The sequence below is a fragment of the Cottoperca gobio genome, chromosome 5 (genome assembly GCF_900634415.1).
Source record: "Cottoperca gobio chromosome 5, fCotGob3.1, whole genome shotgun sequence".
NCBI lineage: Eukaryota > Metazoa > Chordata > Actinopteri > Perciformes > Bovichtidae > Cottoperca > Cottoperca gobio.
The window spans coordinates 24,035,402-24,053,165 of record NC_041359.1 but is presented as its reverse complement, the minus strand read 5'-3'; the positions used below and the strand labels follow the sequence as shown (position 1 = coordinate 24,053,165).

Sequence of the window (17,764 nt, the reverse complement as noted above, 5' to 3'; positions counted from 1 at the left end):
CAGTGATGGCGGTCTTGCAATATGGCGTACCGCCTCCAGATTGTCACACCGTTGTTAACACAAACAGTGCAATAACTTTGCTGATGTGTGCGTTTTGCATGATGTTCTCTGGCACTGGTGTAAGCAGACAGCATATGGTTATATAAAAAGAAACTGTCAAGGTTGAAGGAAGTCATGTATGTTTTTTTTTTCCCCCTCGGGAAAGAATTGACTTTTTAAAGAGTTTGTAATCTCTTTTTTCTTAAAGGGGCACTTTACACATGAGCATCAGTTTACTCATCGTGAGCTGTCCCACTCAGCATGTTTACACAGGTGTAGAATGTTTTCTGTGGCTCTGGAGAAGCTTTCTTCAGTCTGAGAAAATAGGTGATATCATCAGCGTTATCTCAGGTTGGGCTTGGAGACTACAGACTTTTTAACAGAAAGTTAAAAACTCAGTTTGTGGAGTTTGAAAGACAAACTGGCTCTCACAAAACTATCAAGTTCCACTGTTGACTCATATTAGGGGCCAAAAGTCAGAATATCTCGGCCTCTTCTGCACAAAATGTAAGGAAGCGCAAAGCTAAACCCCGAGAGTACTAGTTAACTAGTCCTTCATGGATGAGGTAATAATAATCTCAGAAAATTACAATTAGCTATCAATTAAAACGTGAGAATTTAATATAGAAATAGAAATTCTAATATTGGTTATGACAAATGTATTATATGACGTGGCAAATGTATGGGAATTGGTCTTAATGTGGCAGAGCCATGGCCAATCTGTGCCACGTTTCTACTTCCCTCCATTTCAGCAAACGCCTCCTCCTCAAAGCCTTTTCCATTCCTAAGAAAACTAAGTCTTCATGGCCTGTTAGTGGAAGTACGTGGAAATCCCAATAAATAATAACATCAGCGTCTTTTGAGCAATCGCCACATTCATCAGCCCTTCACAGAAAGTTTCAAAGAACATGAAAATTTATGCAAGTTCAAGGTTATGGATAAAGCAATCTTTGTTTCAAAGCAACTGAATTAAATTACAGAAGGAGGATGCTCCTAAATTGCTTCTCCCCTCGTGACTTTTGCCAACAGCCAGAGTCTTTGGGGGGAAATTAAAGTCATAACAAAACACTGAATGAGTAAAAGTAAGTAATCAGTTACCTACAACATGTCCCAGAAGCCCAGAGCACCTGGACTACATCCGAGACGAGCAGTGTTCAGCCCTTGGCCACCAACCAAGAGGGACTGGACTTACTTAATAGACTTGGAGAATTCAATATTAATTTGAAGAACAAATCTTATCAAGAAGGAAATGTTCTCTGCTGTTTTCCCCAGTATGCGCTATCGCTTTAGGATTTATTGTAAAAAAAGATTTTAAAACCCTGCATCCCATATGGCTTCTACTAAATGTCTATTTGAGTGAAATTCACCTGTGTTTGCAGTCCTGGCCCACCAAGGTACTGGCCTTTTAAACCAGGCTATGTCTATTTCTGGACATTGAGGATAAGTTGCATGGACTTCAGAGACTTTGGAGACTGGATAGAGTTTCAGAGTTAGAATTAGGGAGAAGCCGGGCTGGGCTGACCATGGAGACAGGCTGAGATAATCTAGGCAGATGCTTGTATTTGTACAGCTTTTGGGTGAATGGCCACCAAAGGTCTTATTTGCTCTTCGGATTAAATGTTAAATGGGTTTTTGGAGCAGCAGATACCAAAGAGGGAAAGTTGTCGAATAGTAGAACATGCACCATCACTCCTCCTCTTTGCTGTTTCTCCATCCCTTGCTCTTTCTGTCTACTGCTGTCTCCTCTTGCTCACAGTGATTTGTCAGCAGTGGAGGTAGCAGCTGTTCCTTTTGCATTGTAATTTCTTTGATCGTAATTATTCGTGCCAGCTACCTCCAACCTTGGCATCCTCCGCCCCACGAAGCCATATGGGCAAAGAGAGAGGAAGCCGAAGAAACATACAAGCTTCTTTGGAATAAGTTCTTTGATTTATGTGTGCAGTGGTGTGGGAATTATGGACATATGTGCTTCACAGCTACACATGGATGCTTTGCATCACTGTGTGTGATTATTTTTCTCTTTCATACACTTGCTTGGGGTCTAGTCTCTCTGTAATGTATATTCCCTGTCAGGTTTCCCTGTTAAAAGCAATATAGCCCTCCACATCTGTAACATAATCTGTCTAAGCAGAAACATAGTTTTGTTCAACAAATGTCAGCTCAGACAAAAAGAAAACAGAAACTCAGAAGATGGGGGCAGACTGTATAATTACAGCCGTGCTAAAGGCTCAACATCAGGCTAGTATTGAGCCAAATAAAAATGGCTTAGAGAGAGTGCTCTTACAGTATAAAACACAACTGTAGAGCTGTTCTGTACTTGTCTCTGGGCTAGAGAGTGCAGCTCACATTTCACGAGCCTTCTCTATTCCCCTCAGCTGCACTGTCCACAGATCCATCAGAGCCCCCGTCGGACTCCTCTGTCTACCACTTGTTCTTCTTTTTCTTTCACTTAAGCGACGTTAAGGATGAGGGGTGCTGGGCGGCCGCTGCAGCACGGCTCACACGCACATGCTGTGTGGTTCCAAAGAAAACGCTGCTCACTCTGTCTTCTCCTTAGGTCGCTGAATTATAGAAGACCCTCTATTGCACTTGAGCTGCATGGGTTTTCATCACAGTCCTGGAGGTCACTTTGACTTTTCCCTCTCTGCTCATCATATATGCAACACGAGGGCTTCGGCAGTTGAGAGCCTGCTTGAGGTCACCATTAACCGGGGAAGACCGACAACGAGATTTATGGAAGAGGAGACAGAGCTGAGAAGAGGGCAGGGAGGAGAAAGGCATGCATGGGTAAATCTGACGGTGGCAGCAGCGCCCTTCATCTGGTCCCTGCTCTTAACAGCAATTTCAGATATAGCACTGTATCAGCATGTATAATGCATATGCCCTAAGATAATGGCATGCATTGCAGAGGAGGCTGCTGACTGTGCTGTGGTGATGTGTTGGAATTGGTCCCCTTTGTCATATTTGCCTGTGCCCATCCTGCAGTTATTAGGAGCAGAGCGTGCTGCCATGACATGCTGCTGTTTTACCGTTCCCCACAGACGTCTTCCGCTACACTACCATCAAGATTAGTGGCTGGCTAGAGAGTCCTAAAGCGTGCAATAACTGCGCTGACCAATAAACTAAACAACAAGCAAGGAAAAAAGGCAATTACGGTTTGTTTTTGTTAATATAAAATCATGCCGGGACACACAGACATGACAGAAAAGCTGCCAACACAACAAAATGAATTTACAGAGATTCACACTCGCATGCTAGCATCACAAAGCGTTCTTATCATTAATCTTAATACCGGTTGTAAGATTTATTTCCCCCCCCTGACTGAGAGAAAAGTCTGGAGGAAGCACTTCTGGTTGAATATACATTGCAGAGCATAATGATGCAAATTAACCACAGGCCAACTGTCACAAAATATCGCTGTGCGGCATCAAAGTGGAGATATCCTGTGGTTATCTGCAGTGTGAGCATCCATGCTAGTACACATTATGCCCTCTGAGGCCCGAGTCTGTGTTTCTGTGAAGGGGCCTTACAAGGGAGGCGCCAATCGCCTTGGGCTGCCCCTCCACAACGCAGCCACGGATAAAACACGGTGGACTGATCACAAAACATAGCTTTTTCTAATAAACCCCACCGGCCCCTTGGGATTCACTGTGACATTCATTTACAAGTCATCCTTAATAAAGACGGCGTTTTCATGTCCTAATTCCCCGACTCATCACTGTAGGTACCAGCGACAGCCCCTGGCTCTGGCTTGCTGGCTCCCTCCTCCCTCCTGTCTCCGCCACGTTTGACCTACTTCTGTCTCCACAACATTGTAAACAGATCTACTAATTGCCTTCATTTATTCATTTGGAAGTCAAGTTATGTTGCGGCTGGCGCCCTCCCAGCTCATTCATGTGTAATGTGTACAACGCTGGCCCTCCCCCACAATGACTCGTCCATGTGTATTTGCAGGAAACCCCAGACAAAATTATCCCGTCAGGTCATTAGAGATTACATATTGTAGAGTACATCACCAAGAAGAGCTGCGGCTAAAACTTCTTTTACTTTCTCAGAGCTAAATCTGTCTTTCTTTTAAGTGAGAAGATCATGTTGTGCCACATCATTGCTGGTGTTTGAAAACACAAAGTCTACAAAATGTGAATTCTTCAAGAATAGAGATAGTTATGCTTTTTGACATATTCTACTGGGTTTTCTAAATCCATTATGTCTCACAAAAGTTCCATTTTCACAGCAAAAGAATACATAGAAAATCACCCCAAAAACTATGTTATGGGTTTTTTCAACACACCATCAGAGATATTATCCACAACAACTCATTAAAATTTGTGAATTTACCACAGGAATAATGTGTGCTGCCCCGTTTGAAGCCCATGCTTAATGCTATCGAACTTGAGCGGTTAGTGAGAATGATGCACGTGGACAGCCTCCCCTATGAACATTGTTAGTTTATCTCCGATGGCAGACGGGTCAACAAACAAGAGATGAAAAAATAAATCTAACCCATCCCTTCTGTCCCGTGAATCATGCCTAACAGGGTGCTAGCTACGCTATGACAGCATTTCACCCCAATAAAAGCTGAACCCAAAGGATAGCTTTGGTTCCACTGATCTCGATCCAGGTCAAAGGGTCGTGTTTGTGGAGCAAACGAGGCTGGCTTCTCCCTCATCTGTGCTATGATTGGTGCCCGCTGAGAGCTTGCGTCCCCAGAGGCCTCAGCAAACCATGTTCCTATGTGTGAGTGTGAATGAGTCACGTCTGGGCTAGAGCGTGTCTGAGTGGCGAGGCGGAGAATTCAGCAGGGAGGACTGCGCAGGGCAAAGAGTTGTCTCTATAATCCAGGGTAAACACTGAGCAGCATGACTGCACGCCTTAGACGTGACCAAAGCCGGGAGAACAGAAATGGATGAAACGATGAGGCTGCCGCTTGCCTGCTTGCTTGCCCGGCTTCGTTTGCCACCAGCACTTCCTAGTTTCTCTTCTTGTTTTTACTCCCTGTTTTGTAATTCCTCTTGAGGTTTGACTGAAGACTCTCAACACTGAAATAACCTCCGGGTGGCACTGCTGGTGTCTGCTGTTTAAGGTCATGCAAGACTCAAACCTGGCTTTGCAAATATCATATGGTCTACTATTTGCTGTCGGATATCAAGAGAGCTGGCCCGTTAATTACTTCTAGTTCTGGGAGTTCTGATAAGATTACAAAGCAAATGACACTAGACGTCGTCAGGAAGTTTGCAGTGTGATTTGAACAATAGAAGTTCAAAGTAAAGCTATTCTGTCGGACGCCACAAAGTAAAGACAACCGTATTTGAATCACTTTTCTGCTCCTTCATGTGGCAGCTCAAGAAAAATGATTGAGTCAGATGTTTGTGATATAATATGCCCAGTTTCAAATAACTTTTTAATGCATTACATCCTATGCCAACGTCCCCTTTCGCACTAAAAAGCTAACATCAAAAAGAAGAAGAAAGTTTTAGAAAAAGGTTTGCACTCCAGGGAGTAAAGGTTTCCCGGTGACCATCGGTTTAGGCAATTTGGTTTACTGACAACAAACACATGAAGGCTTCAAAGAGTTTATATTTTACCCAGAAGCTGTCAAAATAAAAGCTGTCACTGCTTCCTCTGAAACATAAAAACAAAAAGCCTGAATACTCTTTTCAACGGGTTTTTACATAAAAAGGACAACTGGAGGTACGTCAACACAGAAACTAGTTCAGGGACTCATCCGATTGCAAAGCAGATGATTTGAGGGATTTTCAGAAGTAAATATTAAAGCCAACATGTCCTGCCAAATCTCAGCTTTCTGAGAATTAATAAAAGCAAACACTGTGTCCAGTTGGGAAGAAGTAGTCAAGAAAAGAAAAGAGGCTTCAGGCTTCTAACATCTAAAGAGAAGATAGAAAGATAAGCAGAAGATGGTTCTACGATGGTCTGAACAAATGTCACGTATTACAATTAAAGAAAGAACGAATGTTAAACTTCAGATTCAAATTCAGCGATACAGTGTGCGTCAGATGTTACTCTTTGGTGGCCAATTACGGGAAGAGTTGCTCACACTGAGCGTGCCAAATTGAGCAGAGTAGGTCGAGACACTTGAGTGACTTTTCCCCTGGTGTGAGCGTGCCAGGGACAGATGGACAGGAGATGCTGGAGTGGAGCTGGAGTAGTCCCAGCCAGCTCAGTGTCAGTCCATCCGCTCCATCCCTGGCTCCCTCTCAACTCAGCCGGACATCCTGTTAGTCAACCAATGGAGAGCACCCCTCCGCATCATGACCCCCGAATTAGGATCTGACATGGCTGTCTTCATTTAACCTTTACTTATACCGGGAAGCCTCGCTGAGAAAACACCCTGTTTACATTAGCTGCAGCCAATAAAGACAGTTGACTTTGAGCTAAAGCCTTCAAGCTTTTGGCAGGATATCTTTAGAGGAAAGATAGAAGCATTTCACGGAAAGGGTTTGAATGATTAAAATTAATACAGGAGTGTGTGAAGGGGCTGCTGACGAGGACAAAGGGGGAGTTCGAAACAGCCTTTGGGAGGCAGATTGAAGAAGCTTCTGTTGGCACACAGACAGGATTTAGGGTGATGTAGGTGTCTTAATTTATGGTCCGTCCTCCTTTGCAGGCAGTTTTATTACTCCATTAATGGACTACGATGAAGTAACAGCGTATGTGAAGCCACTTTATCTATGATGCTTGTGTTGCCTTCACTAAAAATCTGTCTTTATTTTGCGATAAAAACAGTTTTTTTTGGTTGCAAATTAGCTTATTTTGCTTCATCTGTATGAGAAACACCTTGCATTAGGACTACATCACACACTAGTTATGACAAGGGGGTAAATAAAAAACAGCTAACACATCAAACATCCTTCGCCATGTGTCTAACTCATCCATCCTCCAGTCCATCGTGTGTTTGAGGGGCATTGTTTGTCCCCTGGAAATATCTACATAAAATATGCTAATGAAATTAAACAGGGAAGTGTGAGGGTTGATGCTGCCTGGCTCTGAATCTCTAATGACTCCCTGCCATCCCAAGAAAAAAGCCTGATTAATTTAGGAATGTCGGCCACAGTGGAGAGTGATTAATTCCTCCTGGATTCAACCATTTAAACGAGCAAGGCGGAGGGGAGAAAGGAAAACAGTGAGCCCAAAATATGGACGCATAATTAATACATTTGGATCATTTAATTAGCCACCCAAACAGGGGGAAGGCACAGCTACAGTGTGTCACTGCTTTGTTCAACTAACAAGCCACAGTTAGTTCTCTCTTACAGAGAGGCAAATATAATGAGCCCCCCTGTTGATCCGGGGAATATTGGACCATCTCTTGGGCTAGTAAATATGGGGAGACAGTTTGAACAAATGATTACTTGTTTCTTTGATGTCTCATGTGTCTGACTAAGCAGAGATAGAGGGGAAAACAAGCACATATATTTCTATGTTTTTAGATGTGTCTTATGATGATATTATGAAAGCAGTTTTTCCACTCTTGAAATAATCAAGGATCTTATAAGCTTAAAACAATCTTTATTTTCTCTTTCAGAATGATGTGAAGATCACTTAAGGAGGACGAGACCGCACTTCAGCTCATCTTTTTCAATCATTGGAGACGCGATCCCAGGTGTTTTGTCTGAGATTGGCATTTTTTGGAGCCCTGTGGGGATGGGAATGTGCTTGGATAGAGGATGGACATACTGCGGCCTCACTAAAGGTCACCGTCCTCTAAAGGTCATGTCATGGCCCCTGGTACTGTGGCTATTGACTCTAATCTCTGTGAATCAAAAGACGACTGTTGGACAGACTCTGAACATCTTCCAATCAGAGAGGAGGGAGTGGTCGCTGAACCACCTGACTGTGCATCAGTCTACGGGATCTCTGTACATCGGAGCCGTCAACCGAATCTACAAGTTGTCGGCTAATCTCACCCTCCTGGTGTCCCACGATACGGGGCCAGAGTATGACAACAAAGCATGCTATCCTCCACTGATAGTCCAGCCCTGCTCTGAGCCTCTTGCCTCTACTAACAATGTTAACAAACTGTTGCTCATCGACTACTCTCAAAACCGGCTGCTGGCCTGCGGGAGTCTCTACCAGGGCGTCTGCAAGCTGATGAGGCTGGATGACTTGTTCATCCTCGTGGAGCCCACGCACAAGAAAGAACACTACCTGTCCAGTGACAACCAGACGGGGACGATGTACGGGGTTGTTGTGCCCTCGCAGGGTCAGGATGCCACTCTGTACATCGGCACGGCCGTCGGTGGCAAACAGGACTACTTCCCAACTATCTCCAGCCGCAAGCTGCCTCGTGACCCAGAATCCTCTGCCATGCTGGACTACGAGCTTCACACTGACTTTGTTTCCTCTCTTATTAAAATCCCATCAGACACATTGGCTCTTGTCCCACATTTTGACATCTACTACATCTATGGCTTTGCCAGCGGCAGCTTCGTCTACTTCATGACCGTTCAGCCGGAGACGCCTGAGAATGGGATGCCTGCTGGCGGCTCCCCTGGCGACCTGTTTTACACTTCTCGCATCATCCGCCTCTGCAAAGGTGACAAGAAGTTTCACTCATACGTGTCGCTTCCTGTGGGGTGCGTACACAAAGGAGAGGAGTACCGTCTGCTGCAGGCGGCATACCTGTCCAAGGCCGGTAGGGTTCTGGCAAAGTCGCTCAACATCAGCGCACAGGAGGATGTTCTCTTTGCCGTTTTCTCTAAGGGACAGAAGCAGTGCCACGACCCTCCAGATCACTCCGCTCTCTGCGTCTTCACCATCCAAGACATCAACGCGCGCATCAAGGAGCGGCTGCAGTCCTGCTACCAGGGAGAGGGAAACCTGGAGCTGCACTGGCTGCTGGGAAAGGATGTGCAGTGCACCAAGGCGGTAGGTGGACTATAGAGAGAGAAAGGCACCGGTGAACTCTTTGTTTTTACCTCCTACTATAAAGCACACACATATTTAGACCAACTACAAAAGGTGGTGGGTAGCATTGATACACATTTATCTCTGATTATCAACAACCACGATTGAAGCCTAAGTAGCTGAGCTGAGGCAGAGCTGTGCAGAAGGCACCATTGAGGTTTTCAGGATCCCACAGGGAGCAGAAGAGCTTGAGGAGATTAATTCCACAATGCTAATCAGAGGAGTTTTGTATGTAGCTTTGATTTCATTCAGGGGTTTGGGCACTGACTCTCGCCCCCCCCCCCCCCCACATCTCTTTCCTTCTACTCTTGTCGCTGTCAGCAGTATTTGAACCCTCTGAGACCTGTTCTTGATCTTGAGAAAAGGGCTCTCTTGTAAATGTCCAAGTCTGCTCCTTTTGTGAGAGCTATAATTCTGTATAATGAGTGGCTTTCATGGAAACAAGTTGAACGCAAACTATAAAAACAATGATATTCATCGCATCCTCTGCTCTGGTGGTTCACAACATGTACTTTGATTCCACCCTGGCATCAAACAAATAAGATGTAATGTTATTCATAAAAGCAACTCAGGGAGGAAGGAGACATATAATAATGTAACTCTCACTGCACAGTTAACCAAAGGGCTTATGTATCTAAAATGGTTTGTAAATTAAATGCAGTGTTTCAGCTTTGTCAAGATGTCATTAGATACCGTGTTTCTTTGGTTACATGAATAATTGCTCAGGAGAAATCTAACAGCCGATTGTGTCTAGAGATGCACCGATGCAGTTTTATGAGACTGATACTGATATCAGATATTTTCCTTCCTGTGTCAAGATTTTTAAACAAGCTTATGTCAAGAAAAATATTTTAAAAGTATTTATTCTGCTACTTTACTGACTCGTCGCTTACTGTAAATACTAAACTCCTAGAAAGTTATAAAATGTCAATGTCCCAATCTGCCAGTAACAAGACAAAACAGTACTCTGTGAGGCTCTACTTAGTCGCACACGTGGATTAAGCTAAATGCTAATTTCAGCCTTTTATCACGTTCACAATTTAGATGGTAACGTGCTGATCTAAAGCAGGTATAATGTTCACCATGCTCACCATCTTAGTTCAGAGTGTTAGCATGGTAACTGAACAAAGAGTACAGCGGTAATGGCTCATAATTACAATTCAACCTGATAAACGTCTGTACCAAATTTCATGGCAATCCGTCTAATAGCTATCGGGACTTTTCACCTAAAACCTGCTGGTTCCTCAGGGCTTCACCTGAATCAATAGGATTCATCCTCTGCAGACTTTGAGTATGATAAGATAACCCCTTATATTTCTTATTTTCCAAGTAGTTATAACATTTATGATGGGCAATTTTGCCAGCAGTCAATTGCAACACATGCAGCTGTTAAACAAATATTTAAAATGACAAATGTTCACATATGCGTATACAATATTTAGTGTCAAAGGAGAAAAGTTGCATGCTAGCCAGAATGAAAATGGCTTATTTGGGGTGAGATGTGAAGTTTGTTTACGCTGCGTTCCCTGCACTGATCACATTCAGTAAAGGAACATTGCTTGATGAAAGAAAAACAACAGTAAGGACGTATATACATAAGAAGTCAAAGACGTGAAATAAGAAATTAGCTACTCTAAAAAGGTAGATGTATACACTGAGTGACAGGCAATTAGCAAAGGTTTGAGGTGCATGTTAGTAGATATAACAGGACTGCGAAGCATGCGCCTCTCTTTGATGCTTAATCAAAACCTGACATCTCTTGTGCTGTGTGTTTGTGTGATGTCAGATCAAGTGATCTAAAAATCACAGAAATAGGCGCAAAATACACAACGTTTCTCGTGTTTGCCATCAGCAATTAGACTGCTCCACAAATTTGCCCGCTCTGAGGCTTGTTATTAAACGCGCCAGCCAAAACCCTTTTGAAGTAACCATTTTTAACCCAGAAAATTGTGCACTTAATGCATGTAAGGCCTGCCAGAGGTCAGTTTGAGTTTTTCTCTTGTATTCGCATGTGTCTGCAGTGATCTCAGTCATTTTTCTGGCTCCCACTTACGCTCTTCCCTCTCTCTCGCTACCTCAACCTCCCCTCCTTACATCTGTCATCTTCACTCCTCCTCCCTCTCACTCTCTCCCCCTTCTCTCTCCCTCCCTTCTTTAACCTCTTCTCCTGTTTATTCCCTTCACACATCTCTGACTTTGTGCTCTTAATGCCTTCTTCATCTTCACCATCTCTCCTTCCCTCCCTCCCTCTCTCCATGCAGCCTGTTCCCATCGATGATCACTTCTGTGGCCTGGATATAAACCAGCCCCTGGGGGGTTCCCAGCTGGTGTCGGGTCGCACAGTGTTCACTGAGAGCAGAGACAGGCTGACCTCTGTCACCTCCTACGTCTACAATGGACACAGTGTGATCTTCCTGGGGACCAGGAGTGGACGGCTGAAGAAGGTGAGAGCAGCTATGCAGACACTGTCGAGCAACAACAAGCTTAGTGCAAAAAAGGCCTTTTTTACACACTGAACTCAGATACACGGGGATTGTCTGGTTGTTTGCGGCAAATTGCTCATTCTCAAGAGATACAACCAGAGCCTCTTGATGAAAAATTATATCACTTATCTACTCAAAACACAAGAATGATTCTTTGTGGCTGCTATTGATGACACAATGTCATCTCTGTCTCTTTTGAGATTTATCTTCCTGTTTCAGGTTTTCAATACAATTACAAAATGTGGCCTGGTCCCAGACCTTGGAATCTTTGGCTTCAATTCAAATAGGCATGAAGTTGAGCCAAACAATCATCTAATCAGAGTTCAGTTGGTGGGATTAAGAATGGGAATGTCGTGTTCCTTAATCTAGCTAAATACATCAAACATTTGCAACAGAAATGCTGAGGATGAGCTTCATAAATCTCAAGCATCAAGTACAACCACAGATGTAACTTATGAGATATGATACACGTGAAATGTTTTACTACCTACTGCGACTTCCCTGTCATGAATACATTTTACATGCAAGATGATGATTCTGAAGGACTTACAGCAAAACATTATAATTCAAAATTAAAGTTGTACTGCAGCGATTTAGTATCGCACTCCCTTATAAAGGGACTTGCCAAATCGATGAAGTTTCAAGTTCCTAGTTTGCAAAAATCAAACTCCAAAAAGGCTAAAGTTTCCCATAATGCAATGTAGACCATCTTTTTGTTAGACTTTCCCTGTCTCGTAAATGCTCACGTCGATCAAACTCCACTACCACTGTTTTTAACGCAGGCCTTTTGTCATGCCGAAGCAAAGATAACCCTGATGACATCATTTAGACATGGCCACTTTCTCAAACTTAACAAAGCTCCTCGAAGCCACAGAAGACAAATGTTGGTGGAATGTCCCTTTATTGTCTTTTATTTATATTCATGAGAAAAACACCTCCGAGATTCATCACCCGCAGCTCTCTTTGCGTCTCACCGCCGTGGCACATTTATGTAATAACGATCTCTAATCCATTAACACTAATTAATGTAATAATATGATCAATTAATAGCCTAATTAGCATGACTAGTTATGTTTAATATATCATGGTGATTATGTGGGACATTATGCAGCGGAACAAAGGTGCAGTAATCACGCAGCAACACATCTTCAGCCTTTGGACTGAAGACAAATCGATGTAAATTTCCAACCATGACAACTTGAGCCACGACTGAAGCACACGCCTGTTCCTTCAGCTCCTTTGTGTTAGTTGTATTAGTAACAGGAAATTATGCAGCTCTAGTGCCTCTTGTTTAACACCGTCCTGGTGGGTCTTGGCTTGAATAGCGTTTAGCATTACTAAGTATTTAAAGGAGCACTTAACTGATTTTCAACATTATCTCTGTGTACTTGACGTGCATTATTACATATTTATTAACACACTTAGACTTGTAAGTTCCAATCTTGTGTTTTGTGAGTTCCCCTTTCCTGTTTTCAAGGTTTTAAAGTCTAACTTGAGTTTTCCTTTGTGTGTGGGAAAAGTCTGGTTCGTGTGTAGCCTTAACTCTGATATATCTTATTCCTCTGTGCACATTCATTGTTGTCCAAAGACTATTAAAAACACACCGGTGAGTCACACTGTTGCACTGGGTGACAAGTTTCTTCATTATGATGAATTTGGGCACTGTAGTTTATTTTGAGTCACTGTTCTGCTGCCATAAGTACTCACCAACACACCCAATCTGAAAATAGAGCGCAACAAATGCACCTTTACTTCCATTTTAATAGCATTTTCCTGCTGTTTTAGGAAATTATTTAGCTTAAGCCTTTAAAAAAACAATATTATTGTGACCTGTTTTTAAAGTCAGCAGGAACAAAAGGGGCTGAGTGCCAAAGACAGGCTGGGTAATCCTGAAAACATTAAGAGATTGACTAGAGCATTGTTGTTTTTTTGTATTTTCATTGGATTTGTTAACAAAAAGAAAAATATAGAATTTAGCCAACCTTATCCTTTAAAGTCTCACTTTAGTATTCCTTCAGTATCAGGTTTCTGCTGCTCTGCCGTGCTTGCATCATGCGGTCTAGTAGGGATTGAGGATTAATACTTTACTGACAAGTATTGTCTGACAAGTGTGTGATTGAAAGGAAGTAGTTCAAGCGTGTCGTCTGACAAGGGAAAAGTGTTTGTAGCTGTTTGGAACAACCGGAGAAACGATAAACATTCAAATGAGGATAATGATGCGCACTTTAGGACTCAGTGTCACCTTAAAGGCATTCATAATGTTGAAGAGAGTTTAAGAGCGGCTCCCTGACTATTTTAGGGCTGCACTTAAAGATTGTTTTCTTTACTGAGACAATCACTTTTTTAAACTAATAAATCAATTAAGAATATTAATAATTAATATATCGTTTTGGCTATAAAAGGTCAGAGAATAGTGGAAAGAAATGCACCACAAAAATGCTTGTTTTATCTGATCAACAGTCAAATACTCAGAGATATTAAGAAATATATAAGATATAAAAAGAGCCTCAAATCCTCCCATCTGAGAAGTTTTTTCTTCCAACAAAAAGTAGTTAATTGTGAAAATAGTTGCAAATAATCCGTCAATCAACCAATCATTTTCATTGTTGAGTGAAGTAGACATGATTATCAGATAACTCCAAATGTTTTCCTTTTTTGTCACAGGTATCTGGAACTGTATTTTACTTTATGATCGAAAACAAATAATCTTTACACTTTGCAAAGTCATCCCGCGGGCCGGATTGGACCCTCTGGCGGGCCGGTCTTGGCCGGCGGGCCGCATGTTTGACACCTCTGGTTTAAAGCATACTGACCCTTTAATTCTCCTTAGCATGCCTAACTATGTATTGAAGTACGTTTGAAGCTCATTGAACATTTACTTTAACATACAGTAGACAAGCAAACACAAATACACAACAGATGTACAGAAAACAGGAAAACATCTGTAGGAACGAATCATCCACTCAAATCTTTGTTTGATATTTGTCACCGCTCTAAGATGCCCACAGACATAGTATGACCTCTTCCTGAGAGGTTCATGAAGTTGATTTAGCTCATTGTCTATCATATTGCATTTCAAATACATACTGTAATAATATATTATAATCAAGTTCCTATAAGGCTCGTCCTTTGATCTAACTGGATTGACTTGGTAGCACCGGGGGCTCTGCTCACTGCACAGTCGTACAGGCATGCAGCTGACTGAGGAAATGTGTGAGAGGACTGTTGTGACATTAGCCCGGGGGCCTCAATCTTATGAGGAGCAATCTGTCTGACACACACATCACACACACGGGTCCAGACTGGGAGCACAGATAGCATCACTGCAGCTCTTTCATTGGATGAGCCATCGGGGAAAAAGACAAGATAGCCTCACAGGAAGAGAGAGGGAGACACTGTCTGAGAGTCAAAGACAGAAGAATGGCAAAGGGAAGACAGAGAGAAACAACAAAGACAGAGGTGAAAAGACAAGAAAAAGAAAGAGGGACACATTTAAGAAGAAAGAAAAGGTAGAACAAGAAAAACACAGAGCAAGGAGTATGTTTTGCATAGGTTCAATAGGAAGTAAGCAGTAAGATTTGGTTCTGAGAGTAAGGAATCCATCATTACTGCTTTAAGTGCACAGTGTCTAAAGGCCAGAGTTTGGCATTACACTGACTGAATGAGCAGCCAGGATTCAGACTCCCAGGAGCCTCCGAGTGCCACGGGGTCGCCTCTCGAATCCTATTCCATCACCCCCAAATGGACAGGCGGAGTGGAATTGGTGCATGACAACAAATGCCATCAGCGGATCATTCCGTCAGCCGGGCCATTGCAAAGGTCAAGCCTGCCACAGGAAAGAGTGTATCCGGGGTGAAAGGTCACAGGGATAACCACTATCCAGGCTCCACGCAGCATATGGATGAATCCATCAACGTCTCTCGATTAGGCTGCTCCGAGTGCAGATATATAACAGGACATTTCTATCATCACCTGCCACCATTTTGTCTCCTTCTTAGGTAGTTGATTTTACCTGAGTAACATGACCCTGTGGAGTAACCGAGGTGTTAATACAAAGGGGCTTTTACACTTTACATGACGTACGCTAATGAGGTGAATCCAGGTAAAAGCCATTATCACTCACGGATCCTCATTTGAATGTATTCCACTCAAAGCAGGAGGCTTTGATAGATGCAACGCTAAGTGGCACGGCACTTGTTAGCAAAATGCTATTGGGTCACAGTGAGTGAAAGATTAGCATTACAGTCAGTCACATCGAGGTTTTAACCAATTCTTGCCACAATAATGAGTTTGGAGCTGTGGCTCTGGGTGATGATGCGTAAAAAAAGATTGAGCAAGCTCGACGAAGACTGCGCCAGAGATACACAACTTTTAAATAATGAGAGAAACATGAAAAACTCTCATAGATGTAAATTCTAAAAGGGTGAACTTTGTAGATGCACAAACAAATCTTTAACGCAAAGTCCACCGGCTGAACTGAGTTTACTAGATCTTCATTGTCACGGACCAAATCAGGAGCTTCTAGCATTAGAGGCCCGTAACATGGTGACAGAAAACACCATTGATGATGTCTATATATTACATATACAGTACACGTTATGCAGCTCAGCTGACCAATGTCTCCTTCTGGTTCATGTTGTAATAACTCTGCAGCAGACACGTGGCTGCTGAGCTATTACCCTATACATGGTGCATATCTAAACCTAATTTTGTACTCAACTGAAAAACCAGAAAAGGATCGATGTTGCTGCTGAACTGCAGACAGTCAAAAGTGGCACCATAAGGTTGTAGCATTAGTGACGTGGTGGCTTTCTGATGTGTGTTCTGATGCGCGTTTGAATGATGAAGTCATCACTTAAAATTCAGGGAATCACAGCGAGTGACGACTGACTGAACTGAACAAAACAAGTCAAATCAGTCAGGCGGATTCAGAGTTTAAGTTGAATAGGCCTGCTGTAACAGCAACACAGATGTACATGATCGTAACTGTCGTCACAGTCTTCTATCCACTTGCATTAGAGCAACAATGGGAAGGTGTGCCTCGTCTTAGGACGGAATACGAGACTACTCCCGTGCAATAACGTATTTAAGTTCTTTAATTCACTGTGAGAGTGACAATAACAGTAAGCAGGAGGTTTGCAGTGGGAAAGGTTTTGCTGAATGTCGTTAATTCCTGGGACTTCTTCAACTTGCGTCATGTTGTCTTCACTCTCCACGATCAGCGTCAGAAACGTGTATGAGAAAACACCAGCAGCACAGGCTGCTTACTGTATCACCACAAGGAATGTTAGCCGTGATGGCCTATGTGCAGTGTTGCCAACTCCTCAGTAAGGAAAGGAGCTATTAGGCTGTCCTGCAAGTTGCTAGAAGACGCTAAATGACGTCAATGTGACTACAATACAATTTCCACATTACCCAGGTTTTATACTCCATTCAACTTTTCCACTTGTAGGAAGGACATGAGATTTCTGTCTCCATGCTACTGTATCCTAGCAAGCTAGTAAGCATCAGACACTCTGTAGAATGACATTATACTTGTGCTTACCCCGTGGCAGCCTCAAACACATAACAAGTGTTGAGTGAAATTGATTTTCTGAGGAAATGTTTCTGCAAAGCAGCGTAATACTCAGAAGGACTACAGTGGCATACAGACTGCAACACGATGCTTCCCCCGACATAGTGAGTGTATTAGTTCGTGTTTTGTGCAACTCAATACCAAGTTTCCTACTAATATTTTAGTGCATATCCCATTTCAGAGGGAAATCAAGTGTGTCATTCGATAGAGGAAGTGCAGTAACATTTCATGATTAAACACTTGTTTAAAGATTTCACCTTGGGTTGACAACACTCTCCCGCAGGCTGGGGAACGAGCTTCAGTAGGAGAAACCGTTCCTTTACCTGAAGCATCACAACTTTGATCTCTGCACCTGCCGCAACACCTTTTGAAGCGAGCCACTGGTGCTTTCACTGGTCAATCATTGTAAGAACATTAGCTCAGTGCTGGTAAATGTAATTTGAATGGTGCACACGCTGTAATATGAAGAGGGTGCAGCGCTGAAATAAATAAAAACCAACCAGCACATTACCTCAGTGGCCGCGACTACTCAGCAGGAGTATTTCCCTAGAAATGGTTGGAAATTACTAAGGCAAGTAAAGCCTTCGTCAAATACCCTCATGGGCAAAAAGTGGATTTATTTAAGGCTTATTGAGAGTTGACCGGGTGGGGAAATTCTCCAGCGTACGGCTAAATGACTTGGACTTTTCAAAGTCACAGTTTCTAAGGAGGGCCAGGAAGTAGAGATTTGGTGATTGAAATC

The 17,764-nt window shown here is 42.9% G+C and overlaps 1 protein-coding gene across 1 annotated transcript in view; it reads left to right on the top strand.

Annotated features, from left to right (window-relative positions):
• Positions 1-7,701: 7,701 nt before the first annotated feature.
• Positions 7,702-17,764, top strand: part of LOC115008584 (plexin-A2-like) — a 52,808-nt gene continuing 42,745 nt past the window's right edge. The window contains exons 1-2 of the mRNA XM_029432274.1: positions 7,702-8,925; positions 11,226-11,408. Of these exons, the coding sequence (XP_029288134.1) occupies positions 7,702-8,925; positions 11,226-11,408 (1,407 nt within the window). The remainder of the gene's footprint in view (positions 8,926-11,225; positions 11,409-17,764) is intronic.